General features: G+C 44.9%; 1 protein-coding gene across 1 annotated transcript in view; it reads left to right on the forward strand.

Moving 5' to 3' along the window:
- Window positions 1-23927: 23927 nt before the first annotated feature.
- SAPCD1 (suppressor APC domain containing 1) overlaps window positions 23928-26477 on the forward strand; it is a 42475-nt gene continuing 39925 nt past the window's right edge. Inside the window, exon 1 of the mRNA XM_073548982.1 lies at window positions 23928-24973. Coding sequence (XP_073405083.1) covers window positions 24601-24973 — 373 coding nt within the window. The 5' untranslated portion in view covers window positions 23928-24600. The remainder of the gene's footprint in view (window positions 24974-26477) is intronic.

Raw genomic sequence — 26477 nt, forward strand, 5'->3', positions numbered from 1 at the left:
ACAAAATTTTTGTAATGCTAATAAACAGTTCTTATCTAATCTTCTCAATATGAGAGGCGCTGTCTCTTGAACGTTGCAAACAATTTTAACTAACTATCTTTAAAGTTATGCTACCTAATTTAAAGTGCTATTTCAAGCATTATCACTTCTTCTTATACATTTTCTACTTTCTTTTCAAATTTCTTTATTAAAACATTCCTATTTGACATTGATACTAACTAGAGTCTATATAAAAGCTATTCTCTATTAATACTGTCATAAGGCACATTATAAAATATTTCACATCAAAACTTCAATAATTCTTGTAAGTGCTGGACATCGCTCCCAGCCGGGATCTCTTGCAGTGTCCTTTAGGTGGGAGCCATACTCCATGATAAGGTAGTCCTTATTTATAAAAGACCTATGTAAAACCAAGAGAGGGCACCTAAAGAGGTGCAACTATATTTAACAAAGTTCTGGATCATTCAGTGTCCATGATCTCCACAGTTAAAGTATGAAAAACGCTGCCAATAAAACTGGGCAACAAACGGGAAAAACATGGTGAATAAACAAAAATAACTTTAAAGCACAACGGTGCAAATACCCTCCTGGGTAACAAAGTTAGTTGTTGGTGTTTCCTTTAATGTTGGTAGGCCGCTCCTGGGGTACTGGAAGCTGGTTGCTTAGGCTGCTCCAGGGGAGATGCTCTGGGTGTCCACCTCCTCTTCCCAGGACCGGCCCCTGCCCACCGTGGACCGCGGCACCACTGTTAGAGGTTCAGGTGTTTCCCCCCGTTGACTAGTATCCCGGTCCCAGACCAAGTCCAGCACTACCTGTCCGGCCGCTGTAGACGGCGGGCACCCAGTGGCTTCCCTAGCTTCAGGGCCGACGGGCATACCTGGTGCCTCCTGGCGGTGTTGCGGCTCCGGTGCAGGCCTGAGACGCTGGGCAGCTGCAGGGGTATCCACAGGGGTAGTCTGTCCGGATGTCGGCGGTGGTGGAGCAGATGACGGCTCCGGGTCCGCGGGGATCTCCGGTGGGACCTGCGCAGCCGTGCTAGGTCCAGGCAGGGGCTCAGCTTTCTCCGCTTCAGGCCACAGGCCCTCAGATGACTCCTCCGGGGCAGACAACGCTCAGCGGCGGTTGCAGCGCGGAGATGGTGTTGGGCGCTTGCGGTAGTATTGCAGCCTCCTCCGGCTCCAAGGGTGCTGCCTGGGGTAGAGCCTGTGCAGCGGCGACGGGTACCGGTGGTGAAGGTATCGCGGGTGTAGGCCCCTCCTGGGCGCGCTGCAGGTTCAGAGTCCATAAGGCTTCTTGTCTCAGCTGCAGACGGCGGGTCAGCTGGGCTATCTCATTCTCCAGCTGCTGACGGTCCAGATGGGAAGCCAGATCGGAGCCTTCAGCCATTGCGCCGGGGAGGTTCAGCTTAACCTCCCTTCACTCTTCAGGCCTCCTCTCTCCTTCCATCATGGCGTTCTCTCCTTTTTCTTCCTGTCTGGCCTCTTTTCCCGCCACCAGCTCCCACTCCTCCTTCTGGGGGCGGCGTCTTCTTCCTGCTCATCCATACCATGCCAGTATACGAACCCCTCGGGGGGGTGGGCCATGTTGCTGTCGCATAGAAGTTCAGACAGGGGAGGCCCAGGACAGTTCGCGGTCTTGTCTTAGGACCACCCATGTTGTCACGCCCTTCTTCTCCACGCTGGCATCCATTTTTAGCATTCATTTTACAGTCTATCAAATTGGGTCTTTTGCACATTTCCACAAACTATTAAGTCCAATAAATCATAGGCACACAGAACCCAGTGGCACCGGGCTTCGTCATCCTGTTCGTGACGCCAGAAAATGGGTCACCCTCCCAGGGCTATGGGGTACTCGGTCCGGGCCTGATGAGCTTCAATGGGAGATGTCACGGCAGCTGGGACCCGGCCCGTGGCCCTGGGAGCCCATTGTAAAAGGGAGTTGTTGCTGTGTGCTTATGGTGATGAAAGTTTATAAGTGATTCGTGACGCCACCTGTGGTGTTCGGCAATAGAGATGTAAGCCGACGCTGCAGACAGATCCTCTGGGACAGATGGTGTGGTGCAGCAGTAATGTTATAGCCCTCCACAGGCAGGGCTGTAGTCCCAGGGCAGAGTAGGTGAAGTGACACGTAGATGGTGTAGTGTCGGGCGTAAGGGATGTAGCAGTGCTGGCCAGGTTGGCACAGGAATAAGTGGAGGACACCAGGGCATGTAGTTCCAAAGCTTTACTCACAGTCTGTTGCAGGTACAGGTGACCGCATCCGTGCCGTGTCCTCCGGGTCAGGAGCTCAGCCAACTTCCAGGCAAGATTAAGTACTCCTTTCCAACACTCCGCCAACATATGTGCCTTTTCTGAACGTCTCCTCTTATAACAGAATTCATCATCATTCCCCCATCTCACACTACCCCTCCACGAGACCTATCCATCAATGTCAACGGCTGCTCTCTTTCCCTAGTCCCGCATGCCCGGTGCCTTGGGGTGATCATCAACTCTGCGCTCTCTTTCAAACCACATACATATCCAAGCCCTCGCCTCCTCCTGCCGCCTCAAACTCAAAAATATTTCCCGGATCCGCTCATTCCTCAACCACGAAACCACAAAAACACTAGTGCACGCTCTTATCATCTCCCGCCTCGACTACTGCAACCTCCTACTCTCTGGCCTCCCCTCTAGCACTCTAGCACCGCTCCAGTCCATCCTACACTCTGCTGCCTGACTAGTCCACCTGTCTCCCTGCTATTCCCCAGCCTCCCCCCTATGCCTAGCCCTTCACTGGCTTCCTATTGCCCAGAGGATCCAATTCAAAACACTAACCATGACATACAAAGCCATCCACAACCTGTCTCCTCCATACATCTGTGACATGGTCTCTAGGTACCTACCTGCACGCAACCTTCTATCATCCCAAGATCTCCTTCTCTACTCCCCCCTTATCTCTTCTTCCCACAACCGCATACAAGACTTCTCCCGTGCTTCCCCATACTCTGGAACTCCCTACCGCAACACATCAGACTCTCATCATCAACAGAAACCTTCAAGAAGAACCTGAAGACCCACCTGTTCCGATAAGCCTACAGCCTGCAATGATCCTCGGTCTACTGAACCACCGCACGACCTGCTCTACCCTCTCCTACTGTATCCTCACCCATCCCTGTAGACTGTGAGCCCTTGCGGGCAGGGTCCCCTCTCATTATGTACTTGTGTGTCCCTTGTCTTACACTTGTTTATTACTCTTGTATATATTACACTTGTCTATATTTCCCCTTTTCACATGTAAAGCGCCATGGAATAAATGGCGCCATATAAATGCATAATAATAATAATAATAGCGCCTTTGAATGAAGTACTCCTAGTACTGAGTTACACTGGAGTTCCTCCTGTCAGATGTTCTTATGAACTCTACTTGTACGGCAGACAGCTGTAGCCTGCTTCGGGGACTCCTTGCTACTAAGTCCCGGCTCACTATTATGTTGCTGTTGTGCCCCCAAGTCTTGTGTGGGAATAAAATGGTCACTACTTCTATTCCTCCGGTGTCTGCTGCAGGACCATTAGTATCCGTACAACCTCGGGGACCGGACCCCGGCCTTGTGCTGTGAACTTGGGAAGGGTTCCCTCTTCCAACCCTGTTCCTTAGTTCTCCTATTCTCCTTACGTTACGTGCTAATCCTTCTTTCTTCTGGAGAATCAAGCTTCCTTTCTTTGTCTCTTTCCTGTGCCAGCAGACCCAGATTACTGTGGCCTGCTGCAGCACTTCCTTCTCCCATCCCTCTCCCGGGGATCTTCTCTGTCTCACTCTCTGTCCTTCTACATCCTCACTCACTGACTGAATGAATGGCTGACTGACTTGAACTCAACTCTTCCCGCTCTTTTATGTAAACTAACTCCACCCACCTCCCAGCACGTTTCGTGTTCCAAGCAGGGAGCCGCCGAAGGTGCTTTGCTACACTACTTTGTGGTGTGGGGTGTAGGTGTTGGAGTGTAGTCAGGTGACTCCACCTTACCTGGATAGTGGGGTACCACACCTCAGGAGGAGGTGCAGTACCTCTGTGGCGACTGAACCCTCAGGGGCGCCACAGCTGTGTGGGGCACATGCAGTATATATAGGGAGGCTGTGTGGGGATCATGCAGTATATATAGGGAGGCTGTGTGGGGCTCATGCTATATATGGGGATGCTGTGTGGGGTTCATGCTATATATAGGGATACCGTTTGGGGCTCATGCAGTGTATGTAGGGAGGCTGTGTGGGGCTCATGCTGTATATAGGGATGCCGTGTGGGGCTCATGCAGTGTATATAGGGAGGCTGTGTGAGGCTCATGCTGCATATGGGGAGACTGTTTAGAGCTCATGCCACATATGGAGTCGGCTGTGTGGGGCTCATGCTGTATATGGGGAGGCTTAGGGGGGTTCATTAGATATACAGAAGGGGCTGTACTTGAATTCAAAGATATATAGAGGGGGTGTCAGCATACTTAATTCTGCTCAATATTAAGTGATACAATTAATATTAATAAATTAATATTGAGTAGAATGAATTTCCAGCTATTGGTTCGGCCCTCCACAACAGTCATGGTCTCTCATGTGGCCCCTCAGGAAAATTAATTGCCCACCCCTGACTTAGTGTATTCTCATTAGTAGTATTATAGTAATGGACATAAAACAGAGCCAGAGTGCCACCACTGTCAGTCTAACATAGTCCATCATTATTAATGTGCCCCTATAGCAGTGCCAGGTAGAGCATTTCCTTTTATAAGAGCATCCAGAGTGCCAAGGTTTTGGTGAACTATAGGTTTCATGCCAACCCTTCTGAGTCCTGAGCGCCTGACACCGCATTTTCTGGGGTGTATCTGAGCCTCCCCCTATTACTGCCTCCCTTTCCCCTGTACAGACTAGCATTGTTCCTCTGGCTCCTGATCATTAATACTTGATGTGCTGACATTGCTGTTCCCTCCCCATAGTTTTGTTGAACAGATTAGGCTCCTACATTAAAGTGTGTGCAGCAGAGCCGACTGTGCACCAAGGCAACTGGGACTGCTAGTAATGTCATACACAGCAGACTGCGGCCATATAGTGAGCAATGGCGGAGCTTGGAGATTCCACCAGATTTCCTCTTTTGTTATGTAACATGGGGCAATTTAAGCCCCATTTCACCCATGAACTCCCCAGAATCCTGACGTATTCTCTATCTGGTTTGCGAGAAAGTCCCACAAAAATCAGGCTGTTGGCAAATATGCATGGAGCCCAAAAAATACACCCAAAATGGATTGTTGCGTATTTTTTTAATTGTTTCCTCTACACATCTATCCAGCTTAATTTGGTGGTGCGACCGACGGACCCGGAATAATACGCAGCCAAGCACAAGTGTTACATCTGTAACAAAGAGGCCAAAATGCAGGGTCTGAAAACTGTCTCAGGCTGTGTTCACATGTTGCGTTTTTGCAGATTTTTTTAACCCCTTTAGGCTGGTTTCACACTTGCGTTTTTTTGCGCTGTATTTTAGCGCTAAAAAACGCATGGGTTTTTTTCCTATATTTTGCATGGGATGCGCTTATGTGCGCATACACATGCGTTTGTATGCGTTATTAAGCGCATGCGTTTTTTTGTGGTGTGCGCTCGGGCGCACAAAATGCATCCTGTTGCATTTTTTGGGCGTCCGACTTGCCTAAAAAAAGCGCATGCGCACAAAAACACATACAAACGCATGTGCATGTGCACATAAGCGCATCCCATGCAAAATATAGGAAAAAAAACGCATGCGTTTTTTAGCGCTAAAATACAGCGCAAAAAAACGCAAGTGTGAAACCAGCCTAAAGGTTTTTTATAGCAAAGGGGGTTTAGGGTTAGGGTTTGGGTTAGGGTTAGTATGGTTTGGTTAAGGGTTAGGGTTTAGGGTTAGTTAGGGTTTAGGGTTAGGGTTTGGGTTAGTAGGGTTTGGTTAAGGTTTAGGGTTAGTATGGTTTGATTAAGGGTTAGGGTCAGGGTTAGGGTTAGTATGGTTTGGTTAAGGGTTAGGGATTAGGGTTAGTTAGGGTTTAGGGTTAGGGTTTGGGTTAGGGTTAGTAGGGTTTGGTTAAGGGTTAGGGTTAGTATGGTTTGGTTAAGGGTTAGGGTTAGGGTATGGTTTGGTTAAGGGTTAGGGTTAGTATGGTTTGGTTAAGGGTTAGGGTTTAGGGTTAGTTAGGGTTTAGGGTCAGGGTTTGGGTTAGGGTTAGTAGGGTTTGGTTAAGGGTTAGGGTCAGGGTTAGTATGGTTTGGTTAAGGGTTAGGGTTAGGGAATGGTTTGGTTAAGGGTTAGGGTTAGTAAAGTCATGGTTTGGGTTAGTGTGAGGGGCCAACTAATGTTGGAAAAAACGCAAACGTGGTAAAAACGCACTAAAAACGCATACAAGCGCTGCGTTTTTTCATGCATGCGCATAAAAATGCTTGAAAAAAACGCAGCATTTGTATGTGTTTTTTCCATGTGTTTTTTTGCGGGAAAAAAGCGCTGCAGAAAAAAAGCAAGTTTGAAAGTAGCCTTACCCCCAAGGGTGGTTTGCACGTTCATGACCGGGCCAATATTTACAATTCTGACCACTGTCTCTTTATGAGGTAATAACTCTGGAACGCTTCCATGGATCCCGGTGATTCTGACATTGTTTTCTCGTGACATATTGTACTTGATGTTAGTGGTAAAATTTCATTCATATAACTTGCATTTATTTGTGAAAAAAACTGAAATTTGGCGAAAATTGTGAAAATTTTGCAATTTTCCAACTTTGAATTTTTATGCCCTTAAATCACAGAGATATGGCACACAGAAAACTTAATAAATAACTTTTCCCACATGTTTACTTTACATCAGCACAATTTGGGTACGAAATTTTTTTTTGTTAGGAAGTTATAAGGGTTAGAAGTTGACCAGCGATTTCTCATTTTTGCAACACTATTTTAATTTTAGGGACCACATCACATTTGAAGTCACTTTGAGGGGTCTATATGATAGAAAATACCCAAAAGTGACACCATTCTAAAAACTGCACCCCTTAAGGTGCTCAAAACCATATTCAAGAAGTTTATTAACCCTTCAGGTGCTTCACAGGAATTTTTTGAATGTTTAAAAAAAATGAACATTTAACTTTTTTTCACAAAAAAATTGCTTCAGGTCCAATTGTTGTTATTTTACCAAGGGTAACAGGAGAAATTGGACTGCAAAAGTTATTGTGCAATTTGTCCTGAGTACGCTCATATCTGATATGTGGAGGGAACCACTGTTTGGGCACATAGCAGAGCTCAGAAGGGAAAGAGCGTCGTTTGACTTTTTCACGGCAAAATTAGCTGGAATTCAGATTGGATGCCATGTCACATTTGGAGAGCCACTGATGTGCCTAAACAGTGCAAACCCCCCACAAATGACCCCATTTTGGAAAGTGGACCCTCCAAGGAACTTATCTAGTTATGTGGTGAGAACTTTGAACCCCGAAGGGCTTCACAGAAGTTTATAACGTACAGCCGTACAATTAAAAAATCATATTTTTTCCCAAAAATTATCTTTTCACCCCCAATTTTTATTTTCCCAAGGGTAACAGGACCCCAAAAGTTATTGTGCAATTTGTCCTAAGTACGCTGATACCCCATATGTGTGGGTAAACGACTTTTTGGGCGCATGGCAGAGCTCGGAAGGGAAGCAGCGCCATTTTACTTTTTTGGCTGGAATTGAGATCAGACGCCATGTCGCATTTGGAAAGCCCCTGATGTGCCAAAACAGTGGAAACCCCCCACAAATGACACCATTTTAGAAACTAGACCCCCCAAGGAACTTATTTAGATGTGTGGTGAGAACTTTGAACCCCCAAGGGCTTCACAGAAGTTTATAACGCCCGGACGTGAAAATGAAAAAATCACATTTTTTCCACAAACATGATCTTTTAGTCCCCAATTTTTTTATTTTACCAAGGGTAACAGGAGAAATTGGACCCCAGTTGTTGTCCAATTTGTCTTGAGTATGCTGATATCCCATATGTGGGAGAAAACTACTGTATGGGCACATGTCGTGGCTCGGAAGGGAAGTAGTGACGTTTTGGAATGCAGACTTTGATGGAATGGTCTGCGGGTGTCATGTTGCCTTTGGAGAGCCCCTGATGTGCCTAAACTGTGGAAACCCCCCACAAGTGACCCCATTTTGGAAACTAGACCCCCCAAGGAACTTATCTATATGTGTGGTGAGCACTTTGAACCCCCAAGTGCTTCACAGAAGTTTATAATGCCTGGGCGTGAAAATAAAAAATCATATTTTTTTTCCACAAAAATCATATTTTTGCCCCCAATTTTTTATTTTCCCAAGGGTAACAAGAGAAATTGGACCCCAAAAGTTGTTGTGCAATTTGTCCTGAGTAGGCTGACACCCCATATGTGGGGGTAAACCATTGTTTAGGCGGATGGCAGAGCTTGGAAAGGAAGGAGCACCATTTGACTTTTTCAATGCAGAATTGGCTGGAATTGAGATCAGATGCCATGTTGCGTTCGGAGAGTACCTGATGTGCCTAAACAGTGGAAACCCCCAATTCTAACTCCAACCCTAACCCCAACACACCCCTAACCCTAATCTCAGCCCTAACCCTAGCCCTAACCCTAGCCCTAACCCTAGCCCTAACTCTAGCCCTAACTCTAATCCTAGCCCTAGCCCTAACCCTAATGAGAAAATGGAATTAAATTATTTTTTTTTAAATTTTATTATTTTTCCCTAACTAAGGGGGTGATAACGGGGGGGTTGATTTACTATTTATGACAGGTTTTTATGTTTGGCAGCTGTCGCACGCTAAAAGACGCTTTTTATTGTAAAAAGTTTTTGCATTACCACATTTTGAAAACTATAATTTTTCCATATTTTGACCCACCGAGTCATGTGAAGTCTTATTTTTTGTGGGACGAGTTGACGTCTTTATTGGTACCATTTTCAGGCACGTGACTTTTTTTTATCTCTTTTTATTCCGATTTTTAGGACACAGAATGAACAAAAAACAGCATTTCATTAATTTCTTTTGGAGGGGTGCATTTACACCGTTCCGCGTGTGGTAAAATTGATAAATTGATTTTATTCTTCGGGTCAGTGTGATTACAGCGATACGTCATTTATGTTTTTTTTATGTTTTGGCGCTTTTATGCAATGAAAACAATTTTATATAAAAAATTATTATTTTTGCATGGCTTTATTCTGTGAGCTATAACTTTTTTATTTTTTCGCTGATGATGCTGTATGGTGACTCGTTTTTTGTGGGACAAGATGACGTTTTCAGCAGTACCATCGTTATTTATATCGGTCTTTTTTATCGAGCGTTATTGTACTTTTTGTTCAGCGGTATGATGATAAAGCATTGTTTTTTACTTTGATATTTATTTTTACTTTTTAAGGGGTTCACTAAAGGGGTTAACTAGGGCGACAGTTTTATAGGGCAGGTCTTTACGGACACGTCGATAATAAATATGTGTACTTTTAGTTTCTTTTTTTATTTCCAAAAAATAAATTTATTAGGGAATATATATATATGTATATATGTATATATACATTTATATATATATATATATATATATATATATATATATATTTTTTTTAAATTTATTTAGGGATCTTTTATAAATTATTTTTACGCTTTTTTTTTTTCACTTTATTTGATTGTCCCAGGGGGTGACATCACTGTAATGTGTCAGATCGCTGATCTGGCAGGTTGGACAGCACGCTGTCAGATCAGCGATCTGACAGACGCTGCACAGGCTTCCTCACTGCATGCTCTCTGCAGGCACTGAGGAAGCTGCCTCCGGAGGGAAGGAGGCTCCCAGAGCAGCGCAGCACATCGCGTTGTGCTGGGTGTCTCAGGGACGCACGGAGGGAGCCCTCTCCTTGCCGATTCTTCCCTAATCCCCCGGTGCACTGCGATCATTTTTGATCGCAGTGTGCCAGGGGTTATCGTGCTGGGGGCGGTCCGTGACCACCCCTGACACATAGTGCCGCGATCAGCGGTGCCCCCCCTGGAGCGCCGCTGATCGCTTAGACGTACTACCCCGTCCCCGGTCATACGGGCCCGGGTACCGTGGTCGGGATAGTATGTCTCAAGTCAGAAAGGGGTTAATGCAAATTTTTAGCTGCTTTTTCACTGTACCAGAAAAGTCTATGAGATTTCAGATATCTCATGCGCACAACTTGTTTTTCTTTTCCTGACTGTTTTGTCCAAGAGCTTGTTTTTTGCACAATGCAGCACACTTCTTTCAATGTTTTTTCAGCATTTTTCACCCATTGAAAGCAATGGGTGGTGCAAAAAGTGCTGCAAAAACGCAGGTATCAGGTTTTGCTGCGTATTTGGTGCCGAAACCTGATGAAGTTCAATCAGATTTTTTTATGCATTAAACTTTATCAGCATGCACAAGTGACAAATGTACCCTGACAAAAACGCTGCAAAAACTCAGCAAAACCTGCTTTTTGTAAGCAGCTTAAACCTGGCATAAAAAAGTAGCAAAAACGCTGTGAACATAGAGTTACTGATACTTTTTAGTCATCAGAAAAAGACTTATTGTTTAAATGAGGTTTCATGCTAGATTTATTATTTTAAAAATTATATATTTATAAATATGATCTGAAATAAATTTCATTTTACTTTTTATAAAAAAACTACAAAACAAAAAATTTTTCACACAGGCCACTAAGCCCGATATTAGATTCCTACCTCCCATTCTTCACATGGACCTTAGCAACAAAAGACTGACTCAGACCCTATTTCTTTGTATAGAAGTTGTACCTGAGCATGCTTGAATCTGGACAAAGACTATTGTGAAGGAAGAGGGAGGAGTTGAGCTGTGACATCACCTACTGTGAATGGTGGTTCCTGTGTTATCTACTGTATACAGAGATGTTATCAATCATTGTACAGGAGGAGGAGGTGAGCTGTGACATCACCTATTGTGAATGGTGGATCCCGTGTTATCTACTGTATATAGAGGTGTTATCAGTCATTGTACAGGAGGGGGAGGAGGTGAGCTGTGATATCACCTATTGTGAAAGGTGCACCTGTGTTATCTACTGTATATAGAGGTGATATCAGTCGTACAGGAGGAGGTGAGCTGTGATATCACCTATTGTGAATGGTGGATCCTATGTTATCTACTGCATATAGAGATGTTATCAGACATTGTACAAGAGAAGGAGGAGGAGAGCTGTGACATCACGTATTGGGAATTGTGGATCCTGTGTCATCTACTGTATATAAAGGTGTTATCAGTCATTGTACAGGAGGAGGTGAGCTGTAACATCCTACTGTGAATGGTCCATCCTGTGTTATCTACTGTATATGGAGTTATCAGACATTGTACAGCAGGAGGTGAGCTGTGACACCACCGATTGTGAATGGTGAATCCTGTGTTATGTACTGTATGTAGAGGTGATATCTTTCATTGTAATCCCGCTGTGGTGAAAATGAGACTGCTGAACAATCTTCTTTTACAGAATATGAAGAATAAATTTAGTATAAGGTCTAGTGGCCAGTAAGAAAATTGCAAGATTTTTTTCTTACGTACTTTGGAAAAATCAATATATTTTTTTTGCAGATAGATTTAACGTAAAAAAAATCTTGATTTCAACAATCGATTATTTTCTGATGACAAATTCCCTTTAAGGGATGTAATAGCACAATGCTTACTGTGGTAATATAGCAGATTGTAGATGGAAACAATAATTCTGAACTATACAATTGTCACAATAAACTCGTTGCTTATCTGGTATGTAACACTTTTTTGACATGAGAAGGTCAGAAAACTGGACGGAATGTAGAAGCGAAAATCCTTTATCGCACTGGTCCCCAACCTTCATAAATGTTGCATACATAACTCATAGGAGTCTTCTATCCTTTATGTAACACAAATCTATATGTTATACTATTTATTTTCAGCAGCAAAATGTACAGTGGGTAATAATATGATGTAAAACTCACTGGGATTTTTTGAAATTTTGGGTGTATAAAGAGCTAGTTCCTCATCTATTAGACAGGGCAGAGAACAGCTACGAAGAGCCTTACCCTGTAGAGGCTCCAACATATAGACGCTCCAACACAACTGTATGCGTGTCTTTGTTCAGACAGCTCATATATTTAGGTTATGTTCACACTGATTTTTTTTTCAGGATTTTTTTTAGGGGCAGAAACTCTCCAAAATCCTCTTGCTTCAAAACACTTGCAAAAATTCTTCCAATGGGAAACCCCATTTTGGGGTATGCGCACACGGCAACTTTAACAGAAGATGGCACTAAAGAATGAACACATACATTTCGATGTAAAAACGACTTGCTGTGCACATTTTAAGGCTTTTAAATGCCCTTTATTCAGGTTCCTAAAAACGCCAAGCAGTTAAAACAAGTGACCGGGCCAATGTTCTTGCATTTTTCCGTTTTTCCACTTGAAAACGTTTTGTACTACACAGTATAAGTCAATGGGAACATCTCATTGGAACCTTTTTTTTTCCCTGAAGAGGTTTTGAAATAACTTGTAGGTGGAAAAAGAAAATGCACGTCACTACTTTCAAGTGGATCCTGATGGAAACCTCTCCAAATTAGGAACTATGAGATCAACAAGCTGCAAAAAATACAAGGAAAAAACTTTTCCAAAGTCTTTTGAAATTTCAAGAAAAGAACAACTTCTCCAAAAACAGAAGTGTTTCCTTAAGATGTTTGGGCATGAAAATCTCGTGGATTTTGACAACCTCAAGAAGTTGAAGATGTGTGGGCAGGCTCCTCACAGATAAGAGGTGATGGCATAGCTCTCAACCATCCCGGCTTCTAAATACTCATTTTTCTCTGACGCCTTCATCACTCCATTGCTCCTTCTCATTGGGGGAAGAGACACTTCTCTCTGCTCACTGCATAAATTAAATTATATATTCTCTGCTTCTTCTCCTGTGATCAGGATTCCAACTCACATCTCCATGTTTGCAGGCAGCAGTTTTATCTATGAGCCACAGCTCATAATGATAAACATAGGAGAATTTAATAATATAATAATAATAAATTTTCTTTCTATAGCGCCGACATATTCGGCAGCACTTTACATTTCAGAGGGGATTTGTACAGACAATAGACATTACAGCATAACAATAATCACATAGATTATAACAAATACCAAGAGGAAAGAGGGCCCTGCTCGCAAGCTTACAGTCTATGAGGAAAGAGGTAGACACGAAAGGTAGGTGGTAACAATTGCCCTGATTGTATGGACCAGCCATAATGTTAAGTGTGCAACAGTACAGACACAGAGGGCTAATGGATGCATAAAGCATGTGGGAACATGATGCGGGGAACCTGGTTATGGTAAAACTTTTGGCTGTGCCACACAGGGATAGATTAGGTTAATGTGTTGAGGCGATAGGCCAGTCTGAATAAATGCGTTTTCAGGGAACGCTTAAAATTGTGGGGATTGGGGACTAATGATATTGACCTGGGAAGTGCATTCCAAAGAATTGGCGCAGCATGTGTATAGTCTTGGTGACGGGAGTGGGAGGTACTGATTATTGAGGATGCTATCCTCAGGTCATCAGCAGAATGGAGGGCGTGGGTAGGGTGGTATACTGAAACAAGGGAGGAGATGTAGGGGGTGCTGAGCCATGGAGGGCTTTGTGGGTGAGGCTAATACATTTGTACTGGATTCTGGAGTGGATGGGTAGCCAGTGTAATGACTTGCACAAGGTAGAAGCGTCGGTGTAACGATTGGCGAGGAATATGATCCTGGCTGCAGCAATCAAGACAGATTGGAGAGGGGAGAGTTTGGTAAGAGGGAGACCGATTAGAAGAGAGTTACAATAGTCGAGACGAGAATGAATAAGAGAAACAGTAAGAGTTTTTGCGGAATCAAAAGTAAGAAAAGGTCGAATTCTAGAAATATTTTTGAGGTGCAGATATCAAGAGCGAGCCAGTGATCGTATGTGGGGGGGCAAAGGAAAGCTTGGAGTCAAGTATGACCCCAAGACAGCGGGCATGTTGCTGGGGAGTAATAGTGGAACCACACACCGAAATGGAAATGTCGGGTATAGGTACATTAGTAGCGGGAGGAAACACAAGGAGTTCAGTCTTTGACAGGTTCAGTTTCAGATATAGTGAGGACATGATGTTAGACACAGCGTTTAGACAATCGCCGGTGTTTTCTAGAAAGGCAGGCGTGATATCAGGAGAAGAAGTGTATAATTGGGTGTCATCAGCATAGAGATGGTACTGGAAACCAAATCTACTGATTGTTTGACCAATAGGGGCAGTGTACAAAGAGAAGAGGAGGGGGCCTAGGACTGATCCTTGAGGAACCCCAACAGTAAGGGGAAGATGAGAGGAGGAGGAACCAGCAAAAGATACAGTAAAGGAGCAGTCAGAGAGATAGGAGGAGAACCAGGAGAGAACGGTGTCCTTGAGGCCAATGGAGCAGAGCATAGTGAGGAGGAGCTGATGATCCACAGTGTCGAATGCTGCAGAGAGATCCAAGAGAATTAGCATGGAGTAATGACCATTTGATTTAGATGTTAGTAGATCATTAGAGACTTTAGTGAGGGCAGTTTCAGTAGAGTTTAAAGAGCGGAAACCGGATTGGAGAGGGTCGAGAAGAGAGTTATCAAAGAGATAGCGGAAAAGACGGGAGTGGACCAGGCGTTCCAGGAGTTTAGAGAGGAAGGGAAGATTAGAGACAGGTCTATAGTTAGCGGCCCAGTTTTGGTCGAGGGATGGTTTTTAAGTAGTGGATGTATGATGGCATGCTTAAATGAGGAGGGAAAGATACCAGAAGAGAGAGAGGTTGAATATTTTAGTTAGGTGAGGGGTGACAGCAGGGGAAAGGGACTGGAGTAGATGTGACGGAAATGGGTCACTGGTGCAAGTGGTTGGGCGAGAAGATGCAAGGAGCCTGCTTACTTCTTCTTCTGTGACTGGTTCAAAATCAGAGAGTAAGCTAGATGCAGTGGGGGAGGGAGGACAGTGCATGGTATGAGGTGGTTGGGAGATAATTTCCTGTCGGATCTGGTCAATTTTTTCTTTGAAGTAATTGGCCAGATCGTCAGCTCGGAGCTCCGTGGTTGGGGCCTGTACTCATGGGTTGAGTAGAGAATGAAAAGTGTCAAAGAGACGTTTAAGGTCATTGGACAGTGAGGTGATTAGGGTGTTGAAATAGGCTTGTTTTGAGAGGTGAAGGACAGTATTGTATGTTCTAAGCATAAACTTATAATGAATGAAATCTTCGCGTAGATTGGATTTTCTCCACAGACGTTCGACGCACCTGGAGCACCGCTGCAGGAAACGTGTTTGCAGGGTGTGCCAGGGTTGTCGCCATCTGTGTTGTGGTGTTCTATGTATAGGAGGTGCAAATTCATCCAGGGCACTTTGAAGTGTTTCATTGTAATGCTTCAATGCAGAATTTGGTAAGCTTGATGTGTATTGCAGGCAGTGAACCCAGAAGCAGATTATGTACCATATTTTGCGGATTATAAGATGCACCGGACCATAAGAGACACTCCAAATTTTGGATGGAAAATAGGAAAACATTTTTTTAAATAAAATAGTAATTGAATTCACAACCTTCAACATTACAGCCAGGAGATAAAGCAGCTGATCCACAATCTCTGGTGATGTAATGTGGAGAATTTTGTGTTCTTGATCTATATTGCAGGCTCTGACTCCACAGGCAGATTATACTGATACATCTCTACGCAGAAGAGTATTTTTATGTCTCTGTATTCTAGAAGGAGAATAAAAGATTTTTTTATCCTATAAAATTGCTAAAAAATAATGAAAAACACTGAAAATATTGTAATTTTTTTAGCGCTTTTTAAAAACAATAATGAACATCACAAATTAGCAAATAACCGACATATTTGGGGTCCCTGTAATTGTAGTGACCTGTACACCACAGTAATTACATTATTTAAGGGGTAAGTTACATAAAAAAGCGGTAAACTACGTAAAAAAAATGGCTCAATTGATAATTTTTCTCTATTAAACCCTTAAAAAACGAATAAAAATGTAACGCTGACGCTGTGATCCCATGCATTTTTTCTGCACCTTTTGTTTCTGCAGATGTCCGCACCGCACAGCGCAATAACTATCTTTTCTGATAATTGGGTGTTTGCTACATTTCTTTTTTGTGTGTTCCCCCATATTTAAAGTGTTTTTCAGGAAGAGGTGAAAAAGCGTTTTTAATGCTTTTCTAATGCTACAGAAAAGCTTTAAGTCTGCGCTTAAAAATCCAACGGCGTTTTTTCAGAAGAAGAAGAGAATTAAAAAAACACCAAAACCGCAGAATTCAGCAGCATCTTTTTTGGCGATCTGATAAGCACGGCAGCTTGTGATAAATGTATCATTGGGGATCCTAGCAATATTCCATTAGATGGGAATACCCCTGTATATTCATTGGTCGGGATTGGGAATAGCCCACACTGCTGACACCCTCAGTTCCAGGCCGCATCGGTGACTTTCTGCCCTCAGTGGTGTTGTGGAGGGAAACAGCTGTTTTGTGAGTTTTTGGGCTGTTTTTACAGAAGCGTCCAAGTGAATGAGGTGTAAATGGAAAATATTCACATTACAGCTATGGGGATTACAGGAGGAGAGAGAAAAGTTTAAGAAATATTTGGGCAGATTTTCCAAATTCCACTTCTCTTTTCCTCTAGAGTCTATTCTCTCACGTGGTTTTTATATTCTGCAGTTTCCCACAGATTTATATTTTCTTTTTTTTTTCATGTTCCTTTATTTTCTATTTAGCTCCCAAGTTACAAAGTACAAGCTGTGTTATTTAGATTTTTTAAGAATATTTTAAAATGTTTTTTTTTTTGGCCCATTGGGGAAACTTGACTTTCTTGATCTTTTACAACTATTGTAAGATTGACCGTCTGGGTGTCCCTGGAGTGCAAACATGGCCATTGCCTTGCAGGGGTTCTGATGGGCAATAGGAGGGGCGCCATGATTAACAATGGCATCTAAGGGGTTAAACTGTTCCAGATCTGAGCTAGAAACTACTTGACTTCCTATTATCCACTGTTCACACACTATATGTCTGCTGTATGATGTGCAGGATTGTTTTATGTCCCTGTCACTCAGATAACAGGGAATTAGAAAGATGCTACAAAGCCTCATCTGCAATATGATTGCAGCTGCACTCCCTGCTGCCTCACAGTACAAAGCCTCATCTGCACTGATTACAGCTGAACCACCTGCTGCCTCACAGTATAAAGCCTCATCTGCACTATGATTGCAGCTGCACCCCCTGCTGCCTCACAATACAAAGCCTCATCTGCACTGATTACAGCTGCAACACCTGCTGCCTCACAGTATGAAGCCTCATCTGCACTGTTTGCAGCTGCACCCCCTGCTGCCTCACAGTATAAGGCTAAGCTCACACGTACCAGAACTCTCGCGGAAATTACCACAAGAATTCTGGAATTCCATTCTGCGGGAAAATCGCATTTTAAATTCCCGCGATTTTCCCCCGTAAAAACTAGCATTTTGCAAGAGTAATTAGCTTGCAGAATTGCTAGCGTTTTCCAAGCGATCTGGAGCATCGCTTGGAGAACTGATTGACAGGTTGGTCACACTCGTCAAACATAGTGTTTGACGAGTGTGACCAACTTTTTACTATTGAGGCCACCTATGCGGCCTCAATAGTAAAAGATAGCATGTAAAAAATAATAATAAAAAAAATATTGTTATTCTCACCTTCCGACGTCCCGTGCTGCCTTCCCGCCTCTCTCCACGCTCCCGGTTCCAGTAGTCCTTTGCGCGAATTACCGCGATGACGTCCGTTCTCGTGGGATCACGACGCCTCGCGGTCATTCGCGATGACCGCGAGACTTCGCGATCCCGCGAGAACGGACGTCATCGCTCGCAAAGGCTGACTGGGAACGAGAGCGTGGAGAGAGGCGGGAAGGCAGCGCGGGACGACGGAAGGTGAGAATAACAATATTTTTTATTTTAAATTCTATTTTTTACAGGGATATGGTACCCAAAGCCCGGAGGACAGTCTCCTCTCCTCCGGACCGTGGGTACCATTTGCAAATGTTCTGCTTACTTTTCGCATGGTGGGCACAGCCACATGCGGAAAGTAAGCAGAACAATGCATTCCTATGGGTGCGGGATCGCCGCGATTCCGCAAAATTAATAAGCATGCTGCGGTTTTTACCGCGAAGCGATTCCGCCGCGGTAAAAACCGCAGCATTAGCACAGCATTGCGGAATCCCATAGGATTGCATGGGATGCTTATTTCTCGCGGCAAAATCGCGTGGTTAAAACCGCCGCGGAAACATGAAAAAAATGCAATGTGTGAACTCAGCCTAAAGCCTCATCTGCACTGATTGCAGCTGCACCCCCTGCTGCCTCACAGTATAAAGCCTCATCTGCACTATGATTTCAGCTGCATCTGCTGCTGCCTCAGAGTATAAAGCCTCATCTGCACTGATTGCAGCTGCATCCCCTGCTACCTCACAGTACAAAGCCTCATCTGCACTGATTACAGCTGCACCACCTGCTGCCTCACAGTATCAAGCCTCATCTGCACTATGATTGCAGCTGCACCCCTTGCTGCCTCACAATACAAAGCCTCATCTGCACTGATTACAGCTGCACCACCTGCTGCCTCACAGTATAAAGCCTCATCTGCACTGATTGCAGCTGCACCCCCTGCTGCCTCACAGTATAAAGCCTCATCTGCACTGATTACAGCTGCACCACCTGCTGCCTCACAGTATAAAGCCTCATCTGCACTGATTGCAGCTGCACCCCCTGCTGCCTCACAGTATAAAGCCTCATCTGCACTGATTGCAGCTGCACCCCCTGCTGCCTCACAGTATAAAGCCTCATCTGCACTATGATTTCAGCTGCATCTGCTGCTGCCTCAGAGTATAAAGCATCATCTGCACTGATTGCAGTTGCATCTGCTGCTGCCTCACAGTACAAAGCCTCATCTGCACTGATTGCTGCTGCACCCCCTGCTGCCTCACAGTATAAAGCCTCATCTGCACTGATTGCAGCTGCATCCCCTGCTACCTCACAGTACAAAGTCTCATCTGCACTATGATTGCAGCTGCACCCCCTGCTGCCTCACAGTACAAAGCCTCATCTGCACTGATTGCTGCCGCACCCCCTGCTGCCTCACAGTATAAAGCCTCATCTGCACTGATTGCAGCTGCATCCCCTGCTGCCTCACATTATAAAGCCTCATCTGCACTTTGATTGCAGCTGCACCCCCTCTGCCTCACATTATAAAGCCTCATCTGCACTGATTGCAGCTGCACCCCTTGCTGCCTCACAGTATAAAGCCTCATCTGCACTATGATTGCAGCTGCATCTACTGCTGCCTCACAGTATAAAACCTCATCTGCACTGATTCCAGCTGCATCCCCTGCTGCCTCACAGTACAAAGCCTCATCTGCACTGATTGCTGCCGCACCCCCTGCTGCCTCACAGTACAAAGCCTCATCTGCACTGATTGCAGCTGCATCCCCTGCTGCCTGACAGTGCAAAGTCTCATCTCCACTATGATTACAGCTGCACCCCCTCTGCCTCACACTATAAAGCCTCGTCTGCACTATGATTGCAGTTGCATCTGCTGCTGCCTCAGAGTATAAAAACTCATCTGCACTGATTGCAACTGCATCCCCTGCTGCCTCACAGTACAAAGTCTCATCTTCACTATGACTGCAGCTACACCCCCGCTGCCTCACAGTATAAAGCCTCATCTGCACTATGATTGCAACTGCATCTGCTTCAGAGTATAAAGCCTCATCTGCATTGATTGCAGCTGCACCCCCTGTTGCCTCACAGTACAAAGCCTCATCTGCACTGATTGCAGCTGCACCCCTTGCTGCCTCACAGTATAAAGCCTCATCTGCACTGATTGCAGCTGCACCCCCTGCTGCCTCACAGTATGAAGCCTCATCTGCACTATGATTGCAGCTGCATTCCCTGCTGCCTCACAGTACAAAGCCTCATCTTCACTATGACAGCAGCTGCATCCCCTGCTGCCTCACTATATGAAGTCTCACCTGCATTGTGACTGCAGCTACATCCCCTGCTGCCACACAGTATAAAGCCTCATCTACACTACGATTGCAGCTGCATCCCATGCTTCCTCTCAGTATAGAGCAGTGTTTCCCAATCTCCAGTCCTCACTGACCTCCAACAGATCATTTACCATATTGTTGCATACATGATACAAAATAAAATGACATAATCTATTCTATTATTTCTAAACACTGTTTTTCGGTGATTCCTTTGTTTTCCCATTCATACTGCACCCACACACACAAATGATACACCATTTGAAAGGTAAACTTGCCCCCATCAGTAAGAAAATAGAACAAACCACACATCCACGATTTGATCACAAAATACAGTTTAAACATTAATTTTCATAAACATGCAGTAAGGAAAAATGACCTGCAGGTGGCACCACAGTACCCCAAAGCACACTACTAACACATTTGTAAACATGCACTGCTTTTTCGCCCCCCACACACACACACGATACACCATTTGAAAGGTAAACTTGCTCCCTTCAGCAGGAAAACAACCAACCAAACAAACCACACATTCACGATTTTATCACTAAATATAGTTTAAACATTTATTTTCATAAACCTGCAGAAAGACACAATGACCTGCAGGTGGCACCTCAACGGGAAGAAATTTTTTGGCCTCTACTTATTAAAACAAGTTATTGGCCTCTTTCACACATCAGTTTTTCGCCGTCAGGAGCGATCCGGCTTTTTTTTGTAAAACCGGATCCTGCAAAATGCAATGCCGGATCCAGTTTTTCCCCATTGACTTGCATTAGCGCCGGATCGCACCGGATGGCATTGCGTTTCGTCCGTTTTTTGCCGGATCCGGCTTCTTGTCTCATTCCGGCGTCTGGAAAAAACGGCTACTGTAACGTTTTTTGTCTCCGGCGAAAAAGCCGGAAGCGCCGGATCTGACGCTTCCGGCTTTTTGCCACAATGAAAGTCTATGGGCGCCGGAATGCGCCGGATCCAGAAAAAGACGGATCCAGCCACCGGATCCGTTTTTTTAAGTCTGCGCATGCTCAGATCCAATTGGCCAGCCCCCAGGAAACAGATATAACCTGCTAGACAGATCCGGCAGAAAAACGGATCCATTTCTACAGTTCTCCAAAATTTATGCCGGATCAGTTTTTTCTAAAAATAGCTGGATCCTGCCTGACGGCAAAAAACTGATGTGTGAAAGTAGCCTTACCAATCTACATATATAAATACTTGTCTATGTTCATCAGCTCATGAAATACATTTACATTTGACCAGCTTGCTTTTGCTGAAATTGCCTGCGCCCCCGATGGCCAATGTGCGAAAATTTTGCACGGGCCAACCTAGCAATTTATATTCTACAGTTGAGAGTTTTTACACGTCCTACTATAATAAAACATAGTAAAGTCTCATAAACTCAAAAACAACATAATAATACCCTTCATCCGGTGTCCTACATTACCACCTGGGATCTTTATTTTCACAGGATATTTGCACGCAGGGAGATTATACATCTGAGAGCTAAACCAACTTGAACTCAAGGCAGCTTTACTTTCTGATATATTTTTGCTTTTCAATTCCTCCCATTTTCAAGATCTCTGCTTACAGTCCATGAATTGTCCACATTCTTTCTTGACCTAACAATACCCATAGCTGAGAATTTGCTGCAATTGCCACCTGTCACTAGGACATACAGTATTATCAGGAGAAGAGAGCTGTAGTGATGATGTGTCATTTGCCATAAATATATATGGGTCGCCCTCCCAGGGCTGTGGGGTACTCGGTACCGGGCCGGTGTCAGGGGGAAAATGTGTCACAGCGGTGGCGGTGACCCGGTCCGTGGCCCTGGGTGCCCAATATCAATGGTGGTGGTGGTTTTTGTGGTTAATGGAATAGTTTGTGACGCCACCTGTGGTGTTTGGCAAGTAAGATGTTAAGCCAACGCTGCTTGCAGATCCGCTGGGACTGATGGTGTGATGCAGCAAAGATGGTGTAGCTCCCCACAGGTGGAGCTGTAGTCCCAGGGCAGTGTAGGTGCAATGGATCTGGAGAAGTGCAGGATGGTTTGGATGCTGGTACCCAGATGTAGAGGTGCTGAAGGTGTTAGCGCACAAATCAATGGAGGACACCAGAGCTGCAGTTTCAAAGCTTTACTCACAGTTCGTGGTACACACTGGTGCCTGCCTCCGCGCCATGTCCTCCGGGGTAAAGACTCAATCAACCTCCCAGGCAAGTCAGGGCTCTTCTCTCCAACACTCCGCCAACATGTACCTTTCCTGAACGACTCCACAAATGTGCCTTGTGGTGTGAAGCACTCCAGTACTTAGTTACCCTGGAGTACCTCCTGTCTAGATGTTCTTAGAACTCTACTTGTATGACAGACAGCTGTAGCCTGCTCGGGGATCCTGGATCCCGGCTCTCTATCCGTGTGTCTGTTGTGTCTCAAGTCTTGGATGGGAGTAGTGCATTTACAGCCAACTACTCCACCGGTGTCTGCTGCAGAACCATAAGTGTCCATACAACCTCGGGGACCGGGCCCCGGCCATGCGCTGAGAACCTATAGGCAGGGTTCCTATCCAACCCACTCCTCCTCTCTGTTCTCTACTCCTTCGTTCCGTACTTGTTTCTCCTTCGTATGGATGCTTAGGTTACAGTTCTACGTCTCTCCACCTTTCTTACTTTCCCGTGCCAGCTGGCTCAGGCCACTGAGGCAGCTGCAGCACTCCTTCCTCCATCCCTTCTTCCAGGGATCCCCACTACTCACTGAGTGGCTTCCTACTCCGCCGACCTTCTGTCAGACTGAACCTGTAATTCTAAGCCTTCCCAATCTTTTATATGAATCTAAACTCCACCCACCTCCCAGCACATCTCGTGTTACGAAGCAAGGACCCACAAAAGGTGCTCTGCTACCCTCTGAGCATGGAGCTGCAATCTGGTCCTTTGCTGAACTATCCTGTGTGCTGGTGCAGGTGTTGGAGTGTGGAAAGGAGCTCCCAACTTTCCAGAATGGTGGGGCACCACACCTTAGGAGAAGGTGCAGTACCTCTGTGGCGACTGAGCCTCAGGGGCGCCACATATACATATTTTTTTACCAGCTGTAAATGGCGCTGTTCTCCTGAATCCGGCGTTTTTTTCTTTTGTTCCTGTGCCTCTCCATTCCTGAGATATGGCCACTTCTTTCTTGTATAATTATCTAGTACTTTTTAGGCAAGTAGGTGTGGTCATCTAGAAAATGCCCACAAAAAGGGTTATGGTCCACTCCCCCTTGGCTAACAAAACTAGATTTATATACTGGAAAAAGAAAGCCATTTCTCAGGAACGGAGAGGCGCAGAAAGAAAAGAAAAACATCACCGGATTCAGGACAACAGCGTCATTTACACTGGGTAGGAAGAATAAATATATATGGCAAGTGATGGAATCACTTTAAACACTCACAGACTGGACACAACTGTAGCAAGCCATGGGAGAAAAATTAGGTCTGTTCATTTTTTTGAGGGGTTAAATTAAAATGGTGTAACCAAAATGCAAAACAGCATTGGACCCAAGTGACTGTATTGTATTTCCAGCTATTTAAGACTGTGTGAGAAGTATGTAAAGTATGCATTGTGTTCGCAGAGTGTTTGCAATGTGTTTTCTCTGCCATCACAAAGTCACATAATTATTACTGAGCCTCGAAAAAAGATGCGGAAGTTGTAACCATCAGAGAAGAGGAGAATGACAGGTGAATTCGGAGAAAACCGGGGCAGAATGGACATGGAGGGACAAAGAGGGGACTGAGACAAAGGGACAGTGAAGTAGGGGGAGGGGAGCGAAAGGACTGAAAGATGAGAAATGTTTCTGATCCCATCTGGTCCAGGGTCCCATGTGTTTAATGAACCCCGTGCACATGTGACAGTCTCTGAAATCACAGGAAGCATCACAAGCTACAAAGAGAAAGAGGTAGAGACTTAGCAAGAATCACAGAGATTATATGGGAAGAGGGAGGGGGAAGAGACAGCAAACTGGCCCATGGACTGACCCAGCAACTGGGCAGAGGAGTAAGGAGAAAGTGCGAGAGACACGCAACCATCATAGCTAATCCTGCAGACGGGGAAAGCAGAGCCAGGAACACAGCTACTGACAGATGAAGAGACTGGCAGGAGACAGAGTGTGAGTAAGAAGAGACAGCTAGAGACAGACTGCAGGGAGATGAGAGCGTATTAGAGACGAGGTCCTGCATCTGTGGGGGAATACGCTGCTTCTAGAGGGCCGACGGGTGGAGCACAGTGTATGGTCATAGCCTTGGGGGGACTTCATGTCATTTATATAAGCAGGGGGTTAGAAATAATGGAAAATGCAGTAATAAGGTGCCTCTAACAACCCGGAGCGGACAGGGATCACAGAGTCACAGAAATAGTCTACATCCAAAATAGAAACAGTATACAAAGAGACCAAAGATCTAAAGACCCTGGACATAAAGGATAGATCTATCGCTTGTCAGAGAAACAGCCTGACATCCAAAATTCGGACAGTAGCCAAAGACAGACAACCATCAGAGACCCAGGACATAAATGATAGATAGGTAGTTTTGATTACGATAACCTCGCATCATCATGAGAGCATCATTTGTGTCCTGCCCTACCTCCCCCCTTTGTCACCCTAGCCCATCTTCTTCCAATGTTGGCCCCTCTCCCCCTGGAGCTTTGGCCCCTGGTTCCGCTGCTTTTCCTTGCCCTTCCCGGGGCTTTCTCCGCAGCCTTCGGATCCTTTACCACATTCTGGAAGAAGAAGGTGGTGGTCGGGTGCACGTGCAGGATATTGAGGGACTTTGGCGAGGACCAAGCATTCTTGCAGGGGTCCCACAGGCTCTTAGAGATGCAACTGCTTCAAGTGGTGGATACCTGAGTTTTCCCAGACTGGTGAAGGGGCTTACCCAAGCGCTGAGAGCAGGAGACCCTCAAAGCACAGCTGCACCAAGGAAGAAGGGTGAGTGTGAGGGATCTGATAGCTATTTCTACCATATTGATCTCTCGTATTTGTCTACATTTATCTTTGAGATTCCTCTCCATCTTCTCATCCATCCACCTGCAGGCCCTCCGTCCCTCTCCTCGCTGTGCCGTCTCTGAGCTGACACTCGTGTATCATAACCCTCCTTAATCTGCTCCATCTGTCCGGGTGTAATCTGTACAATAAAAGAAAAAGGGCTAAGCATGTAGGGGATTATTTCTTCATGTAAAAAATTACTTTACCGGAGCATTGAAGGATTTCTCTATGTGTAGCGGGGGGTCTGACTTCTGTCAATGTCCTGAGAAAGTTTCTGGAATTTGTAATTTCTCCAGTGGGAATGCCATGGGTTACTATGATAAAAAAGATTGTCCCAAAAACAACATATATGACAGTCATGGTTTAGCTGGGTAGCTCGACACTGGGGGGCCCCACTGATCTCATGGGCCAGTGTCACAGAGACTCCTGTATGAATGGAGCAATAGTGAACATGCGTGGTCACTGATCCATTGAAGAGTGGTGGCGGCATCTAGTTATTGACCCACCTATAAATAATCTACCTGCCTGTCTATTTATTTATCTATCATTGATCTATCTGTCTACCTATTATCTTATGTATCTGCAAACTCAATTCTAAAAAAGTTGGGACGCTGTGTAAAATGTAAAGAACGTAAGAATGCGATGATCTGGAAATCTCTACTCACAATATTTTATTAACAACAGGAGACAGATCAGAAGGTGAACGTTGGACATTTCTCCTTTAGGAATTGGTGACCGAGACACATCTAAAAAAAGTTGTGTCTGGGCCGTGTCCATTATTGTGCAGCGCCTCCTCTTCTTTTTACAACTGTCTGTAAAGGTCTGAGAAGTGAGGAAACAATTGCTGCAGCTTTGGAAGAGGATTGTGGTCCCATTCTTATCTGGTGTCGGATACATGTTGCTCCTCAGTTCCGGGTCTTATTTGACGGATTTTTCGTTTCATAATGCACCAGATGTTTTCAACTGGTGAGAGTTCTGAACTGGAGGCAGCCAGATCATCTCCTGAACTCGTCTCCTGCAGAGTCATGCTGTGGTGAAGGATACAGTAAGTGGTTTACCATTGTATTGCTGAAATAAACAAAGTCTTCCCTGAAATAAATGTCATCTGAATGGAGCAGATGTTGTTCTGACATCTTTATATAATGCTTAGCATTGATGGAGTCTTTTATGCTTAAGCTGCTTTTGCCATAGGAACTAATGCGGCCCCAACCATCAGAGATGCAGGAAGTGTGTGTTGATAAAAAGCTGGGTGATCCCTCTCCTCAATAACAAACTGGATGGTCCTTCTCCTCGATAACAAGCAGGGTGGTCCCTCTCCTCAATAAGCTGTATTGTCCCTCTCCTCGATAACAAGCTAGATGGTCCCCCTCCTTGATAACAAGCTGGATGGTCCCTCTCCTTAATAACAAGCTGTATGGTCCCTCTCCTCAATAACAAGCTGGATGGT

This window comes from Dendrobates tinctorius, unplaced genomic scaffold (genome assembly GCF_039654945.1).
Source record: "Dendrobates tinctorius isolate UK_male_01 unplaced genomic scaffold, ASM3965494v1 ptg000158l, whole genome shotgun sequence".
In the NCBI taxonomy this organism is placed as follows: Eukaryota; Metazoa; Chordata; class Amphibia; order Anura; family Dendrobatidae; genus Dendrobates; species Dendrobates tinctorius.